This window comes from Leptonychotes weddellii, chromosome 5 (genome assembly GCF_054177405.1).
Source record: "Leptonychotes weddellii isolate Sample4059 chromosome 5, ASM5417740v2, whole genome shotgun sequence".
In the NCBI taxonomy this organism is placed as follows: domain Eukaryota; kingdom Metazoa; phylum Chordata; class Mammalia; order Carnivora; family Phocidae; genus Leptonychotes; species Leptonychotes weddellii.
In genome coordinates, this window is record NC_138373.1 from 156,923,003 (window position 1) to 156,938,585 (window position 15,583).

Consider the following 15,583-nt stretch of genomic DNA (forward strand, 5'->3'; position numbering starts at 1 on the left):
GGTCCCGGCCTCTAGGAGCTGGGGTCTGGGGAGGAACTGTCCACTGAGTGCAGGTCAGGCCGGGCTGGGGGTGGGCACAGAGCTGCCACGCAGAGAAGCCCCCACCAGCCTGCACTCCCCGGTGCTTCCCAGGGAGGTGTCCTGGGCTGTGCTCCTAGGTGGGTGCCCCCAGCCGGACAGGAAAGAGAGGGCCCCGGCATCCTCAGGGGAGGCAGTGTGTTGATGGGGGTAGGGTGCGAATCGCAGAGGGCCCCGCTCTAGAGACAGGGTTTGGGGGTCGGACGATTGTGCCGACGATGAAGATCACAATGCTCCTCACCAGCCTGAGCATCCAGCTGCTAGGAAGCATAGTGCTTGGGGTGGTGCCCGGCACGGGGCCACCACCGGCTGGTGAGGGTGAGGGGGCTCAGTCTCCCGGGCCTGCTGTAACCGTGCTGCCAACTGGGCAGCTTCAAACAACGGACATTCATACTTTCAGAGTTCTGGAGGCCACAAGGCAGAAATGAAGGCATCAGCAGGGCTGTGCTCCCCCCGAGGGCTCTAAGGGAGAACCCTCCCTCGCCTCTCCTTAGCTTCTTGGCGGTAACTGGCAGTCCTTGGCGCTCCTTGGCCTGGAGCTGCACCACCCTAGCGTCTGCCTGTGTTCATGTGGCTCCATCGTGTGTGTGTGTGTATGTCCAAGCCCACCTCCCCTTTCTCTTGTAAGGACACCGGTCATTGGATTGCAGGCCCGCCCTCACCCCGTAGGACTTCATCTGGCCTGCATCATCTGCAAACACCCTAATTCCAAATTAGGGCGTATGTGCAAGCATCATCTGGGGGGACACAGTTTGTCCGTACCGAGGGTTGAACAGCCCACTTTTCCTGAAGACTTGTTTCCTCTGTTTTCAGCTACGTGAAAGGCATCTATTCTTTTGGATTGATGGAAACCAACTTCTACGATAAGGCAGAGAAGCTGGCCAAAGAGGTGAGAGGGCCCTTGCCCGGGGGCCGACCCCTAGGGAGGGGCGTCGGGTGGGGCCAGAGCACACGGCCCCCCACTGCTCTCCCTGTCCGCAGACACACCAGGAGGACTCACATTAGCAGCGAAAGCAGCCTCCCCTCCCGCAATCTGCAGGGCTCCCTCCGCAAACTGCCTCTGCAGGCTGGGAAGGTGAATGAGACCCAGGGAGGCCATGTTCACCTCTCCCTCCGGGCCGCACGGGAGGCCGCTCCAGGCTCCCCCAGCTCTGTCTGTCTCAGTCCAGAGCTTCAGGGAGCTGCCCCATGATTGCAAACAAAGGCTGCTTCCGGGAGTGCCCCGACCTGGGGGCTGGGCTCCTGCCAGCCAGCCCTTCCCTGGACCTCTGCCTCCTTCCAGAGGGAGGGAACCCCAGTGAAAGGTGCCGCCGAGCAGTGTGGTTTTGCTAAGTGCTTCCTGGCAGCCCAGGGCCGTCCGGCCATGCTCGCCTGGTGGGCTGGCTGGTACCCAGGCGCATGGTGGGCACCCCTCACCAGGGGCCCAGGACCAAGCAGCAGGCCACGGCGGTGGACTTGGGCATGCGGTGTCCTCATAGGAGTGGAAACTGAGGCCGGGGGAGGGGCTGTCACGCACTCCCGTGCCTGGCTGGGTGCCGACACTTGATATACACCCACTCTGATCTGCTCATTCCCTCTACCACGAGCACTAATCTCCTCGTTGTCCCGATGAGGTGGTCACGGCTCAGAGAGAGGCCAAGGCTGGAGCCTGTTCAAGTCCACGCAGCTCAGGGAGGGCGGAGCTGGTGCTTGGCCGGGCCACCTGACCGGACCACCGTCCTTTAGGCTGCCTGGACCAGACCCGGCTTCCCAGCATCCCAGCCAGTGTTCCTCCCCCGAGACGCTGCCCTAGTTGGCCTCCAGTACCCCTCCCCAGGAGGCAGCCGGCACCCTCTGGGGGCCCAAGGGCCATGAGGTTTCTGAAATCTGTTCTGGTTATAGAGATGGAGCCCAGACTTGAGTGCAGGGTGATGGTTCCGTGCTTCATGGCTTCTGGGCTCCATGGCCTGGGTGAGCAGGCCACACTGTCCAGGGGCTCAGCCACAGGAAGGTGCCCCGGAGACCATGGCAGCTGGACCCCTTTGCTGGATGGTGTCCGTCTGGGCACCCAAGGGCTGGCAGGATGGCTCGAGAAGCTGGAGGGCGGACAAAAGGTGCAGGCTTACGCGCCACTGGGAACAGGAAGTAGTGCATGGGGAGCCCCTCTCTGCGCCCTCCATGCCTGTTCTCCTGCTGCACCCCCTCCTGCAGGCGCCACGCTCTGACCCTGACGCCAGGGTTTTGAGGCCAGGACACCAGAGGTGATTACTGAGCAGGGCCCCACAGTGACAGTGACCGCCAGGCCTCCAGGAGAGCGAGGGTGCGCTGCACCCGGCCCCGCTGGAGTCTGGAGAGGCCTGGCGGTGGTGATGGGTGCGCGGGAGGGGTGCGCCTAGCATCTGCAAGCCAAACCCTAGGGGCAGGAAGAGCAAAGGGCCGCGGGCAGGGGTCAGCCCCGCCTCCGCTCTCAGGAAGCTTGGAGCCACTGGATAGGCTGAGGCTTAGGGCGGAGGTGGGCGGGGCAGGCCCCGGGGGCAAAGGCTGGGGGGACCCGCTGGGCGGTCGTGCCGGGCCTCATGACTCTGACTCCCGGGAGACAGGAGCAAGCTGGTCCCGAGCCCCTCATAGAGGGTGGGCCCTTCGTCTTGGTAGCTGCACCTGCTCCCTGCCCTGAGCTGCACCCCTCGCCTCCGCCCTGCACCAGACCAGCACAGTTAGTGGATCCCTTCTCGGGACGCCCCGTTTCTCACAGCGTCCCCATGTTGCTTGGGCAGGCTTGTGCAAGTGGCGGGGGGGGGTTTAGGGGGGTCGTGAGCTGGTGGGCTCCTGTGGATTGTCCGCTGGGCCGCTTTGAGCCTCAGCCTGCTGGTCTGTGCCTGGCACTTGGGAGGTGCCCAGGACACATGAGCTGAACACAGGAGGAGAAGAAGAAAACTACAGTGGGGTAGGAATCCCACCTTGTGTCCCGCCTGCCTTGCGGGTCACTGCCAAGCTCACTGCTCATGTGAGGGCCTGTTCTTATGAATAGTAAGAACATCAGAATGAGCCCAGAAGGCCATTCACGGGCGTGTGGTCATCCGTGAGGGGCTGCCAGGAGCCCGCGGAGCCCGGGGTGGTCGGCTCAGCATTCAGACACTCCAAGTCCACTTCACCTCCACAGCGGCCCGGGAGGAGGGCGGCGTTACTTCTCACCAGGGGGGAGACAGGCCCAGAGAGGCTGGTTGGCATGCTGCAGGAGCCCGCAGGGCCCTGAGGATGAGTCCTGGCCTTGGAAAGACCCAGCTGTGGTCTTGAGCCAGTCAGCCAGCCTCCCTGAGCTCAGTGCCTCACCTTTGAAATGGGCAGCGATATCCTCCCTGGGAGCAGCGTGTAGATGGTCAGCGGGGCTGGACTTCGGGATCATTATCCCAGTGTCCATACTTACGTCAGCCGCACACTCGCCCATCCAACACAGGCCCCTCGTCCCTGCGTCACTTGGAGATGCCTCGCCACCAGGCGGCCTGACTAATCCACATTATCTCCAATCGTCTTCCACTCCCTCCCCGTGTAGGCTTTATCTATTAACCCCACGGACGCCTGGTCGGTGCACACCATTGCCCACATTCATGAGATGAAAGCAGAAATCAAGGATGGATTGGAGTTCATGCAGCACTCAGAAACCCACTGGAAGGTACGATTTTTGTCCACGGGTCATCTGCCTAGAAAATCCCGTGCATCCCCCTTGAGTTAAGCCGAGGCTTTTAGACAGCAGTTCCGGGGTGCAGCTTAGCTCAGGGAAAATTCTGCTCAGAGGAGTTTCTGTCAAGCCACAGAGTCCCCTGGGAGCCACATGGCTCCCCCAAACCTGCCAGTGTTTTGCAGGTGATTCTAGAATAGGTTTTGGGCTGGGGCATTTGGTGTAAAGGAACGGAACAGAAAATTACCAGGGGCACAAGAGCCTGGCCCCAGTGAGAACCTGGAGGGCCCTGAGCTGCCAACTGGCTCAGCTGACTCCTGGGGAACAGCAGCACCAGGGAGCCCTCCTTCCTCTGTGTGCATCGCTCGCCCCCAGGCTCATCTCTGGCACCCAGCCTGGCCACCCGTCCAGGTGTGGTCTGCTGCCCTGCCCTTCTCTGTGCCATGGTGGGCTTCCCAAGGTCCCGCTGGCCAAGGTGGTGAGTCTGTGCCTGGCACCGAGCAGCAGATGCTCAGTGCTCAAGGGAACCATGAAGAGACCAGGAATCCGGCAGGGAGCAGGTGGGGAATGGTACAGGCCCTGCATCCTTCTGAGCTGCCCCCTGGCCTCGGACATCCCAGTGGGAAGTGGGAGTGGAATGAGGTAGAGCAGATGAACAGGTGTGAGACAGCATTTGAGAACTGTGATCCCGTGAGGTCTCAGATCTTTCTGAGGATCCACAAACACTGGGGATGGGAGAGGCACTGGGGCAGCCTGAGCCAGAGCTCGGGGTGGAGCCCTGCCCTCAGGCTCCCCCAGGCAGAACAGGGCTAGCTCTTGTGAGAACACTGAGTCTGGGGTTTGGGGCACAACCGTGTGGCCGCCCTCCTGGCAGAGAGCCGGGGGCTTGCCCAGGCAGACCCGAGGGAGGCCAAGGAAGGCCTGGCCAGGGCCTTCCAGTGTGTTCCATTCACGTCCCTTACTCAGATGCTGTGATTTTACTGGGTGTTGGAGGCCTGGCTGGACCCTGGGGCAAGAAAGCGATTCCTCTGAGCCTCGTTTCTTCATCGGTACACCTGCTGTTGTAATAACTGTGAAGTCCTTGGCCCCAAATGAGTTCCCATTGGTGTTGGTTCCAGACATGTGCAAAATGAGGCAGCCCAGGCTGGCCAGCTCATCTCCCACAGGGCACTAACCCCCTGATGTTTGCATCTGTCCCCTGCCATCTGTCCCCTGACAGGACAGCCCTAGGGTAGACAGTGTGACCTGGGGCTCCCTTTCCTCCTGCTCCTGCCCCAGACTGGAGTTCAGTCAAGATCCCACCCTATGGACCCCATGAGAGTCCAGCCCAGACTTCTCTGTCCTCAAAAGGCCTGGTCAAGTGGAGTGAGCAGCTTCCCAGCAGCCCATGAACCACACCATGATAGGGGCACTCTCAGGGATGTGGAAACTCCAAGGAGGCATTCAGTCCCGTTGGACTTGAGGGGGCTTGGTCAGGGAAGGCTTCCTGGAGGAGGCAACCCCTGAGCTGAGTATCGAAGGATGGTAAGGGTTTCCCAGGTGAATGGTGGGGAGGTGGAGGGTGTCCCAGCCAAGGACCAGATTGAGCAAAGACACTGAGGCCTGCTGGGGCCTGTGAGGAAGAGGCGCGTCCTTAAACACAGGTGCAAGGTGGACGTGGGTCAGCGAGGAGGTATTGTCAGTTCCTTTTTCCAAGAAATGGAAGGTAGTGCCCAGGCAGAGGAGGGAGCGTTTGTAGTAACCTCACAGAAGGAAGGGCTAGCATTCACGACCGGGCCTGAAGGGTGCCAGTAGTAACTGTCCAGATGTCAACCCCGCCCCCCTTGTCTGTGGGCTTCCCCAGTAGCTGTGGGGAGTCCAGCCCTGGGCTCATCGATCCTCATGGCTTTCTTGGGATTTGCACCCCCAGTGGGCCTCTGCACCCGTTTGTGGGATGGATTTATCACCCGTTTTCTCTACTCCATGCATAAGGAGGGCTTGAGGCTTGAGGAGGGGGTGGCCTCGATGTCGGCCCTGCTCCTCCCACTCTAGCTGCGGGGCTGACAAGTGCCAGTCACCGTTCCTCAGAGCTGGCCCGGGCAATGTTTCCTGCACTCAAAGAGGGGTGGAGGGCCTCCGCCCTGTCACAAAACCCACAGTCAGTAAGTTTTGTCCCACAGGTTGTCAGATTTTTCTCTAATTCTCTCGTTCTTTCCCCAGGACTCTGATATGCTTGCTTGTCATAATTATTGGCACTGGGCTCTGTATCTGATTGAAAAGGTAAGATGGCCAGCTGTCTTATCCTGTATAGATGGCCAACGAAATAAATCTCTTTCTACCTTTCGCTATATCCCGGGGATAATATTTTGTGTTTGCACATTTAAATAGTGTCTGGATGTAATGGAGCATTCACGTTTTCAAATAGCTTTTCAGGCTTAAACTACGTTAGGCATTTTTCACTGTCTGGACGTGAAAATCCCATATCTTGTATCCCATCTCTGGAGACAAGTTACACTGAGCGTCCTCTGCTGCTGGAGTGAACGGCCCCACGCCCCAGATTGTACCCGAAGGAGCCATGAGACACTCCAAAGGCTTCGTCCCAGTGGAAGCGAGGGTGGCGGGAGCACCCTTGACCCCAGTGATTCTGCCTCAGGGTCCCATTTATAAGGGAGCTTCTTGCAATGGTGCTTAATCATAGAGAAAATCTAGAAGCTCCCCAAAAGTCCCAAGAGAGATGCTTGGAAGGTGAGGGCCTACTGTGATCAAGGTCTGGAGGAAAGCAGTGGTCCCCACTGAATGTACCGTAGGCAAAATAGAGGGAAGAAAGACTAGAAGAAATACATGACAAAGCTTGTCACTGTTTGACAAGCACGATGGGGAAATTCGTGCCTCAACAGAAACTGTCCCTTGGGTAGCAGGGGCCAGCGCTGCCTCTCCCAGAACACAGGAGCTTCTGCTGGGCCATCCTAAGAGCCTCCAGGGGGCACCCCCCATCCCCCGTGGAGGGTGCTGGGGGTGGGGCTGGGGCTGGGGATTGGCTTTTCAGCTCATTTCTCAGCGTTACCTTTGACCTTTGCCACATGTTGATCACGGGAACTTGATTCTTCCAGGGCGAATACGAGGCCGCCTTGACCATTTACGATAACCACGTAAGTCTACTTTGGCACCCAATTCGGTTGATTGCAAACGTTGGCCTTTTAGTCTCTCGCACATACCTGAGCCCGTCAGTATCGTCTCAGCCAGAAACAACAGCTGGAGCAAGAACTCCCTTCTTGTGTAAGGCCCCGTGGGGTTCTTTCTTGCCCCAAGTGGTGGTGTAACCGGGATGGAGTGAGAACACTCAGTGACTGTTCAGTGTGGGCGCCCGTAGAATGACACATCTAAGTCGGTCCTTTCTGAAATCCCCAACTTTTGTCTAGTCATTTTATTTTATTTTATTTTATTTTTTAAGATTTTATTTATTTGACAAAGAAAGACACAGTGAGAGAAGGAACGAACAGAAGCAGAGGGAGTGGGAGAGGGAGAAGCAGGCTCCCCGCTGAGCAGGGACCCTGATGTGGGGCTTGATCCCAGGACCCTGGGATCATGACCTGAGCCGAAGGCAGACGCTTAACAACTGAGCCACCCAGGCACCCCTTGTCCAGTCATTTTAGATGGCTCTTCTTTGGTACAACCACTGATCTGCCCACAGGAATTTTTTTTTTTTTTTTTAATTTTAGTAAAACACACATTTGCACTGTGAGCATTTTTGAGTGGAGGGTTCCGTGGCACTGAGGCCCCTCAGCATCCCCACAGTCTGTCTCCGGAACAGACTGCAGCCCCACGCCCACTGAACACGACTCCCTTTCCCCCTCCTCCAGCCTCCAGGCAGCTTTTAAGAGAAAAGGAGCCTGATTCACAGCTCCTGGGAGCCCCCGGGCATGCTTTGTAATAGAAGGCCGAGGGTCACAAAAATACTTGGGGCCCTGGGCTCTAAACCCCAGGAAAACACTTGGAGTTCTGTCAGGATTGTGGGGTGACAAAGAAGGACGGCTCCCCCAGTGCCATGAGGGATAGGCCAGCCGAATGCAGAACCAGGAGCCGGCGCCATGGCCTCCCCCCAGCGTGGTCAAGGCTGGGGCTCTTTCCTCGGGTCTGGCGTCTGGTGTGGCCAGAGACCTGGGTGACGGGAAGGTCCTGGAAGTGGAGGTGGAGGGGCGATGGCTGTGGATCCTGCTGGCTGAGACTGGCTCTGTGCAGGCCCCACACGCGGCCCCTCCCTGAGGCCCCTGTTGCGCCCGCCCACCCTTGTCTTCCAGGTCCTCCCCAGCTTGAAGGCCAGCGGAGCGATGCTGGATGTGGTGGACAGCTGCTCCATGCTCTACCGGCTGCAGATGGAAGGTAGCCCGACCTGCGCACTCCCCTGGGGTTCCTTTGCCCTCTGTCCTCCCACAGAACGAGGGGAAGGAGCTCATTGCCCTGCCGCAGACCCGAGCGGCTTGCCTGTGTGTGGCCTTGGGTCCCGGCTCTGCAGCTGCTTTTCAGCCAGCCTGAAGCCAGTGGGCTCTAGCCTCCACTCCCCTTTCTTCCAGTTCTCATCATCTCCAGGTGTGTAAGCTTAGGCTCCATGCCATCCACACCGCCTGCCCACCAGCCCTACAGGGCACGGCTGACACCCGGCCACCTCGCTCTGGGTGCTTCCTCCTTTCCTAGAATAAGAGGTGACCGTTTCTCAACTCCCTGGGATTTCAGAGAGAGAGGTTTCTCAACATTGTCACCCCATGCTCTGCAGGTAGCCTGCATCGGGTTGACCACAGCTCTGGTGCTTCCGGCCAGCAGCCCAGGGGCCAGATGGTTCTCCCCCCTCTCTCAGGCCCAACAGAGCCAAACCTGTATTCAGTCTAGGCCCTGGGTCGGCGGGACAGTGTAGGGATGAGGGCCTGGCCAGGGCAAGCTGTTTCCAGAAAGGCTTCCCAATGGGGGTGAAACGTGAGCCATGGAAGCATGTGTAGGGTTTTGCCAGGCAGAGGTGGCAAAGGATGTGATGTGCAGAGAGCAGCCTGCCCAGTGCCCCCAGGACACAGAAACCAGCTGCCTGTTACAGGACGAGTGACCAAAGACAGGGTCAATGTGGTCAAGGATGAGAGGTGGGCAGCTGGAGCCCACGAGCCGGAAAGGCAGGTAAAGAGTCTGGCTTTTATCCGGGTCTGCGGGGAGCCTCCTAGAGCAGGGCCGGGCAGGCTCCCATCTGCCTCTGAGACGTGGGGCTGAGCTCAGGTAGGCTGAGGCCCACGCTTTCTGGGCCAGCTCATGGTGTTCAAGCGGTGGGGCTGCAAAATTGAAAGCTGGGCTGTTTGTTGAGGGGCCTGGAAGAAAGGTGGAATCCTGTTGACCCTGAGACCCAGTGAACCCTCCATCTGCAGAGGCAGAGTGTAAAGCTGCCTGGAACTCTCCAGGGACCCTGAAGCCTCGAGCCTCCGGGCACGTCGGGGGAGGCTTGGAGGGACAGAAGCTGGGAGGCACAGTGGTAGTGCCAGGGACACATGGAGGGAAGGGAAAGGCTGCTCGCTCCCTCGCCATCCAGAGTGGAGACTCAAGAGACCTGTCCGATTTGATGGGCTGAGAGACAGAGGTCAAGGGCAACGTCTCTACTGCGGGGGGTGCCCCTGAGAAGTAGGAAGAAGGTAGTCCCTTCGAGGAATCAGGAGGGACAGGAAGCGGGTGGGGGGCGTGGGGAGCAGAACAGAAGTAGGGACTCTGTCCCTAGCGCCGAGAAATCTAGACACAAATGTGAGAGAATGTTATTTATTAATTCTGTGGAGTTTTATCGAGCACCAGTTAGGTATCAGGTGCCATGCCAACGGTAATTCCGGGAAGAGTTTTAAAAATGGTTTTGGGGTTCATCAAAGGGGCCAGAAACTTCAATACCCTTCAATAGTCTTTTTTTAATTTGTTTTCTACCGTATGCATCTATTGTGTTTATACTTGAACAAAGTTAACATAAACTGGGCTCAAAGGCCTCAGCGTGAGGCCAGGGGCCACCTGCCAGCCTCCCCAGCTGGAACACGGGCCTCTGTGGGGCGTGGGGTTCAGGGGGCCCGTGCACAGGACACGTGCACACAGGATGCAGGCCTTCGGGTTTCTTCCCCGTGTCCTCAGGGGTGTCCGTGGGTGAGCGGTGGCAGGACATCCTGCCTGTGACCCAGAAGCACAGCCGTGACCACATCCTGCTGTTCAACGACGCACACTTCCTGATGGCATCCCTGGGAGCTCGGGACCCCCAGACCACGCAGGAGCTCCTGACCACCCTGCAGGACGCCAGCGAGTAGGTGGAAGGGCCAGGGCCCTGCTGGGGGGGCCGTGGCGGGGTGCTGGGGGTGGGCCGAGGTCTGCTCCGTCCCTGCCCTGACCTGCCAGGGAGGCTGGGAGTGGAGGCCCCGCTGGTGAGCGCAGCCGCGGGGACGCCCGTGGAGGGCTCTTGCCACACAGGCGCCCCACAGGGGTGTATGCCCCCGTGTTATATCCTCCAAGGGCACGGTTGTTTCCCTAAGAGACAGAGTCGCCTCCCCATCCCCCGGCTGGGGGTGGGAGCCTCAGTGTCGTGGGTGCAGCCTCCCACGAGGGCCACGGTGAGGCTTGGAACCAGAAAGCCCTGCTGCTTCCCACCTGAGATCCCGGACAAAGTGCTTCTCTGCTCTGAGCCTCAGTCTTCTCATCTGCCAATTGGGGACAGAGTCTGCCGAGGCAGGCTGGTAGGAGAGGGACGTGCGATGACGTGGTCACACAGCTCCCTGGCATTGGTGGGAGCCGGTTTCAATCACAGGAGGGGCCGGAGGGAGACCGGAGAGGCAGGGTCCTCCGCGGCATGGGCCACCAGGGAGGCAGCCGCCGCTCGTCTCCCCGCTGGAGGGCTGGAGCTGTGGAAGCCACGACCCCTGGTGTCTGTCCTGGGGGCCTTGCTTGAGCTGGCCACCACCCCAGCCACCTGCCCGCCTGCTCCTCCCAGAGCTGTGCTGCAGGATCCATGGGTCTTGGCCGGGGAGGCAGCTTCAGGTGAAGGGTCCGCGGTTCGGCGGTGGTCATTTTGGCATAGGGAAGGCCTGGGGAGCCCGCCAAGCACTCCAGTATTTGATTCTTGCTTTTAAGACAGGCCTGGAGCAGGCTCTTGCCTGCAGTCCCCATGACCCACCCGTGCGGGCAAGCAGGCAGACATGGGCGGCGACAACCACCTGCCCCAGTGTGGGGGTCAGCTCCAGCCAGGCCTTTACCTGCACTGTGTGCAATCCTGACAGCCCTGTGAGGTTGGCACTGTTACCCACCCTTTACAGATGAGCAAACTGAGGCCAGACGTTGGGGGATCTGCCTGAGGCCAGGGGAACAGCACCATTCAACCCTGTTGAAGGGGTCGAGAGAACCCTGTTCTCTCCCCTTCCTGGCTGCTTCTCTCCTGCCAGCTCACCTGACCAAAGCACCTGCCGTGTTGGGCACAGGGCCAGGCGCCAGGGGGAGGAAGAGCAGTCCGTTCCCTCCGGGAAGCCCAAGTCCCGCAGGGAGGCAGGTGTGCCTTCGGGCAGTGTGAGGGGCCCTGCAGGTGACCGAGGGCGTCTTCTCGGCTGGCAGGGCCCCCGGGGAGAACCACCAGCACCTCCTGGCCCGTGATGTGGGGCTGCCCCTGTGCCAGGCCCTGGTGGAGGCCGAGAACGGGAACCCTGACCGCGTGCTGGAACTGCTCCTGCCCATCCGCTACCGGATCGTCCAGATCGGAGGCAGCAACGCGCAGGTGGGCCCCCGGCCTCGGGCCACAACGCGGCTGGAGCATGAAGGCCTGAGTCCAGCAGTCTCTCTCGGGGCCGGTGCTCAGGTGTGGGGGTGTCCTCATCTTTCGCACCCCCAGGAAGCTTGCCCCTGAGAACAGGCCCGCCCGCAGCGGGATGGGGGCTCCCATCCCTCATCATCGCACGTTACAGGAGCCCAACCTGTCCTACTGACCTTTCAGAGAGACGTCTTCAACCAGCTGCTGATCCACGCAGCCTTGAACTGCACGTCAGGCGTCCACAAGAACGTGGCGCGGTGAGTTCCCCGCTCACACCCACGCCAGGCTTGGGGACATCTCTGAGCAGAGCTGCCCCTCTCCGGCGGCGGTCTCCCCACGGGCTTCCAGCCTGCCCTGAGGCTCCCACCTCCCTCTGCCTGAGGTGCTTCCCACCTTTGAGGCTGTGAGGACGTGAGACTATGGGGTGCTTGGTTTTCCCTGTTAGCATCTTGACTTGACCACCGGGGTCCACCCCACTCCAGGTCTGTCCCCCTGCCCTGTCTCGCCATGCTGAGCTATAGTTACCCAACACGTCCTGCTCCTTCAGGGGCCTGGGCCTTTGCACGTGCTGCACCCTCTGCCGGGGTCGCCCTTTCTTACCGGCTGCGCTGGGCCCCAGGACGTGGGGGAGGGGCAGGCAGACCCAGCGCCTGGCGTGGGAACACGAGCAGCTATCTAACACACACACACACACACACACACACACACCCACACACACACACACAACCTGCCATGGGGGCGGGCAGGGCATGCTGCTCTGGAGGCTGTGGTGGAGGCTGAGCTGGTTGGGATTCAGGGAGGGAGGGTGCCCTAAAGAAGAGACAGTTGAGAGGAAGCCTGAAAACCAGTAGATTTGACCAGGCCCAGTGGTCCGGTTAGGAGGAGGACCTGGAGGGTTAGGGATGTTGGGGCAGGGGCCCCTCAAATAGAAAGCCCTGAAAAGCCCAGCCCTTGCCAGCAGCCTGGGAGCTCCCACACCCCGGCTCATCTTGCCCTGCATGGGGCAGCTGGGTTCTGTGCTGCCTCGTGCTCTGGGGGTGAGACAGGACCCCTCCTCATGGGTCCCCTGCACCCCACTGGAACACCAATGGGAAAAGGGGAAGGGAAGGGCTGCGGGGTGCCTGGTGGGTAGAAAAGGGGTCGGGAGACCCAGTGAAGTCCGGGGTGGCCCTTGGCTGAGCCCTGGAGGTCAGGTGGAAAGGCCCAGGGTCTAAGTGCAGGCTCAGGGGGTCCATGCTGCGTGAGACCCAGCTGCCCCAAAAGCATCTCCAAACTGAGCAGTGCAGGTGTTCTCAGCATTAATGATACAGGTGTGCACGCTCTGGATGCTCTAGAATGGGTTGAAACTCTGAAGCATCTTGGACACACACCCCTCGCCGTTCACCCCTCCGTGGCCATACGTAGAAGCTACACACCTTTCTTCAGTGGTCACATCGCTTGGAGAGCTCCAGGCCACGGTGTGGGTGTGAGTTGGCATGTCAGGCTGGCAGGAAAGGTGGGGCCCTTTGGAGAGAGGCTGGCCGAGGGCAGGAGCAGAGGAGCTGGGGCAGGCGCAGGGTGAGGACATGCCATGGGGGGTGGAGGATACCCTCCGAGCTGGGCGGTCTGCCCGTGGGGGTGCTGGGGGGACAACATGCCCTGCAGGCAGCCTGGAGCAGATGCTGACCCCAGAGGGGAACCTGCTCCTGTCGGGCTGACAGGCAGTGCACTCCCCTCCCCTCCCCTCCCCTCCCCTCCAAGGTGGAAACCCTGCGCCCCGTCCGTGGTGTCCCCGCCCCAAGTGCGGCCTAGCCCATTAACCCCACCCTCACCCCACAGAATCACTGTTGTCAGTTGTTTGGGGTCTTTGCCTTAAACAATACTAGCTTGGTTTAAACTTAGGTTTCTCCATACCTTGTCTCCTGCCACTTACCTTCCGAGACAGCTTCAGGCGTGGCTTCCCCTGACCCCCTTAGACAGGCTCTACCCTCTTGTCTGGTGGGTGGATGGGCCCCCAGCTTCCCGAGGCAGATGAGGCCACAGTTATTGTGCTCACCCAGTTATGTGTCTTGGGGACAGTGTCGACATGTTCTCCAAACACTGGACATCCCGGTGATGCACTGGAGTCCCTGCCTTCTCATCCTTGACCACTCCCCCCCCCGCCCAGCGCTCTGCCTTCTCCCTGGTCCTCCTGCCAAGCCCAGCTTTCCTGCTGTTGGGCTCTGTCCCTCCTGTCCCCTCTGCAGTGATGCTGTCCCCTCTCTGCCCATCTCAGCCCCAGCCCGAGTTTCCTGTCCGCCTTGGGGCCCAGGGACCACAGGGCCCCACATCCTTCTATGAAGTTCCACCACAGACCCTGTCCCTGTTTCCACAGGAGCCTTCTGATGGAACGTGACGCCTTGAAGCCCAACTCACCCCTGACCCAGCGGCTCATCCGAAAGGCCGCTGCTGTTCACCTCCTGCAGTGAGCTGGGCCTGGCCCCCTCCCCAGCGTCAGATCAGCTGCCCCCTGACTCCCAGGGTTAGAAGCAGCTAGAGCCTGTTAGTTAGGGCTGTTGAGTAATTTGCAGCTTTAAGCAGAAAGCCCTGTAACCAGCAGCGTTACCGGAAGCAGGGACACAGATCAATTTTAGACATGATTCAGAATCTTGTCATCCTTCTTAAGGGTCAAGGTACAGTTACGAGCAGTTAGAACCGATGTGGTCAGTGCTGTTAACCACTTGCCTAGCAAACTGTTCTCCCGGGGGACTTTTACACCTCCTGGTGTTCAAGAGTTAGAAGGCAGGGTTGGCTGGGGGCTGGCTCAGCTGGGGGAGGGGAGTCCTCCCCCCGAGGCTGCCCCTGGGATAAACCCTCTCCTTTGGTCTTCCCCATCATATTCTGGATATGTTGTCCCATCTTTTGGGTGAGAGCACCCATGGGGGGAAGCGACTTGCCCAGGGTCACAGCTAGCAGAGGCCCTGCTGAGATTCACCTTGGATCCCCCAGCTGCTGCACCCACTGCCCCCAAAGAAGCACAGGCATATGGGGTGGCCTTCTGCTGTCTCTGGAGAGGTCTGCGAGCTTCCCTGGGGGGCTTTGATGATGCCGATTAAGGGAACCTCGGGTATGTGATTTCCTTTGTCAACTATGACTTTAATCACACGAGTGCACATGCCCTAGGCGGGCACACTTTCTGGGGGGGTGTGGATTGAGCTCAGGGTCGCCCTGTTGTGGCAAAAACCAAAGTACTGTGGCATGGAGCTTTACTGAGATCTGAGCCAGTTTTCTATTTCCCCATCTTCTTAACCTGGCCCCAATGACAGTCCTGAGCAAGCTGCTGATTTCCCTGGCATGCCCTCGTGAGGGGCGATCTCAGCCCCTAGATGTTTCTCAGGTTCTGTCAGTGTAGCTGAAATTAGGTAGGGACTCAGGCAGGGGGCAGTGGAGGCCTCCAAATTGATTAGACAAGTTTTTGAGATTAAAATAAATCAGTTAATTGGTTCCTTTGACTGACGGTTGCTGGTGGCATCTTTCATCATCTCCCACGTGCCAGGCCTGGGCTGGGTCCTGAGGAGACCGGCTTCTCCTTGAACTTGGGAGTGGGGGCGGGGCAGTGAGTCAAGAAAATGGGTAATTACAATAGGATTTCGAGAGAGGTGCTGTCTCTACCCAGGAGTTAGGGACACATGCCAGAGGGGAGCTTGCCTGCCCATCCTGAGCTGTCCCCTCCTGCTGCCTGCTCACACTCCATCTGCCCTTCCCTCTCCTGGTTCCAAGGAAGACACAACTTGGCCAGGGAAGCAGGAACCCCGTTCCCTCCTCTGGGAAGCCCTCCTGTTGAGCACTGCAGGCTGGTGAGGGTGCCCCCTCTGCCCCCCAGCCCTTGGCACCTGTGTTTGCTATTGCCCCTTTCTCTCCTGCTGTCACCTCAGGTCAGGGATGGCATCTGGTCCCAGCATCACCCAGCACACGGCCTGCACTGAGGACCTGTCAGAGGACGTTACTGAATGAACTCATGAAGGGTGGCATAAATTGGGGGGAGGAAAAAACGAATCTACGATGAGCAGGCCCATGATAGGACAGCCGGATGAGGGTACTGTTCACTTAACAGCAACAAG

General features: G+C 59.5%; 1 protein-coding gene across 2 annotated transcripts; it reads left to right on the forward strand.

The window, feature by feature from the left end:
• The first annotated feature begins 869 nt into the window (after nucleotides 1–869).
• Nucleotides 870–14,974, forward strand: TTC38 (tetratricopeptide repeat domain 38). 2 transcript variants are annotated; one of them, XM_081822646.1, is made up of 9 exons: nucleotides 870–967; nucleotides 3,608–3,727; nucleotides 5,933–5,992; nucleotides 6,823–6,861; nucleotides 8,011–8,092; nucleotides 9,851–10,016; nucleotides 11,312–11,471; nucleotides 11,688–11,761; nucleotides 13,858–14,974. In XM_081822646.1, the coding sequence occupies exons 1-9, from the start codon at nucleotides 923–925 to the stop codon at nucleotides 13,949–13,951; spliced, it is 840 nt and encodes a 279-aa protein (XP_081678772.1). In that variant the 5' UTR covers nucleotides 870–922; the 3' UTR covers nucleotides 13,952–14,974. The 2 variants fall into 2 exon arrangements, with proteins under 2 accessions (XP_081678772.1, XP_081678773.1); XM_081822647.1 differs by lacking the exon at nucleotides 870–967 and adding an exon at nucleotides 2,624–2,770.
• Nucleotides 14,975–15,583: the final 609 nt, after the last annotated feature.

What these genes read in the sequence shown, in the direction of transcription:
- TTC38 (XM_081822646.1), top strand. Translation starts at nt 923, where the DNA reads ATGGAAACCAACTTCTACGATAAGGCAGAGAAGCTGGCCAAAGAG. An exon ending in CTCTGTATCTGATTGAAAAG is followed by an intron (nt 5,993 to 6,822) that starts GTAAGATGGCCA and finishes TGATTCTTCCAG; the next exon opens with GGCGAATACGAGGCCGCCTT. An exon ending in CTACCGGCTGCAGATGGAAG is followed by an intron (nt 8,093 to 9,850) that starts GTAGCCCGACCT and finishes CCGTGTCCTCAG; the next exon opens with GGGTGTCCGTGGGTGAGCGG.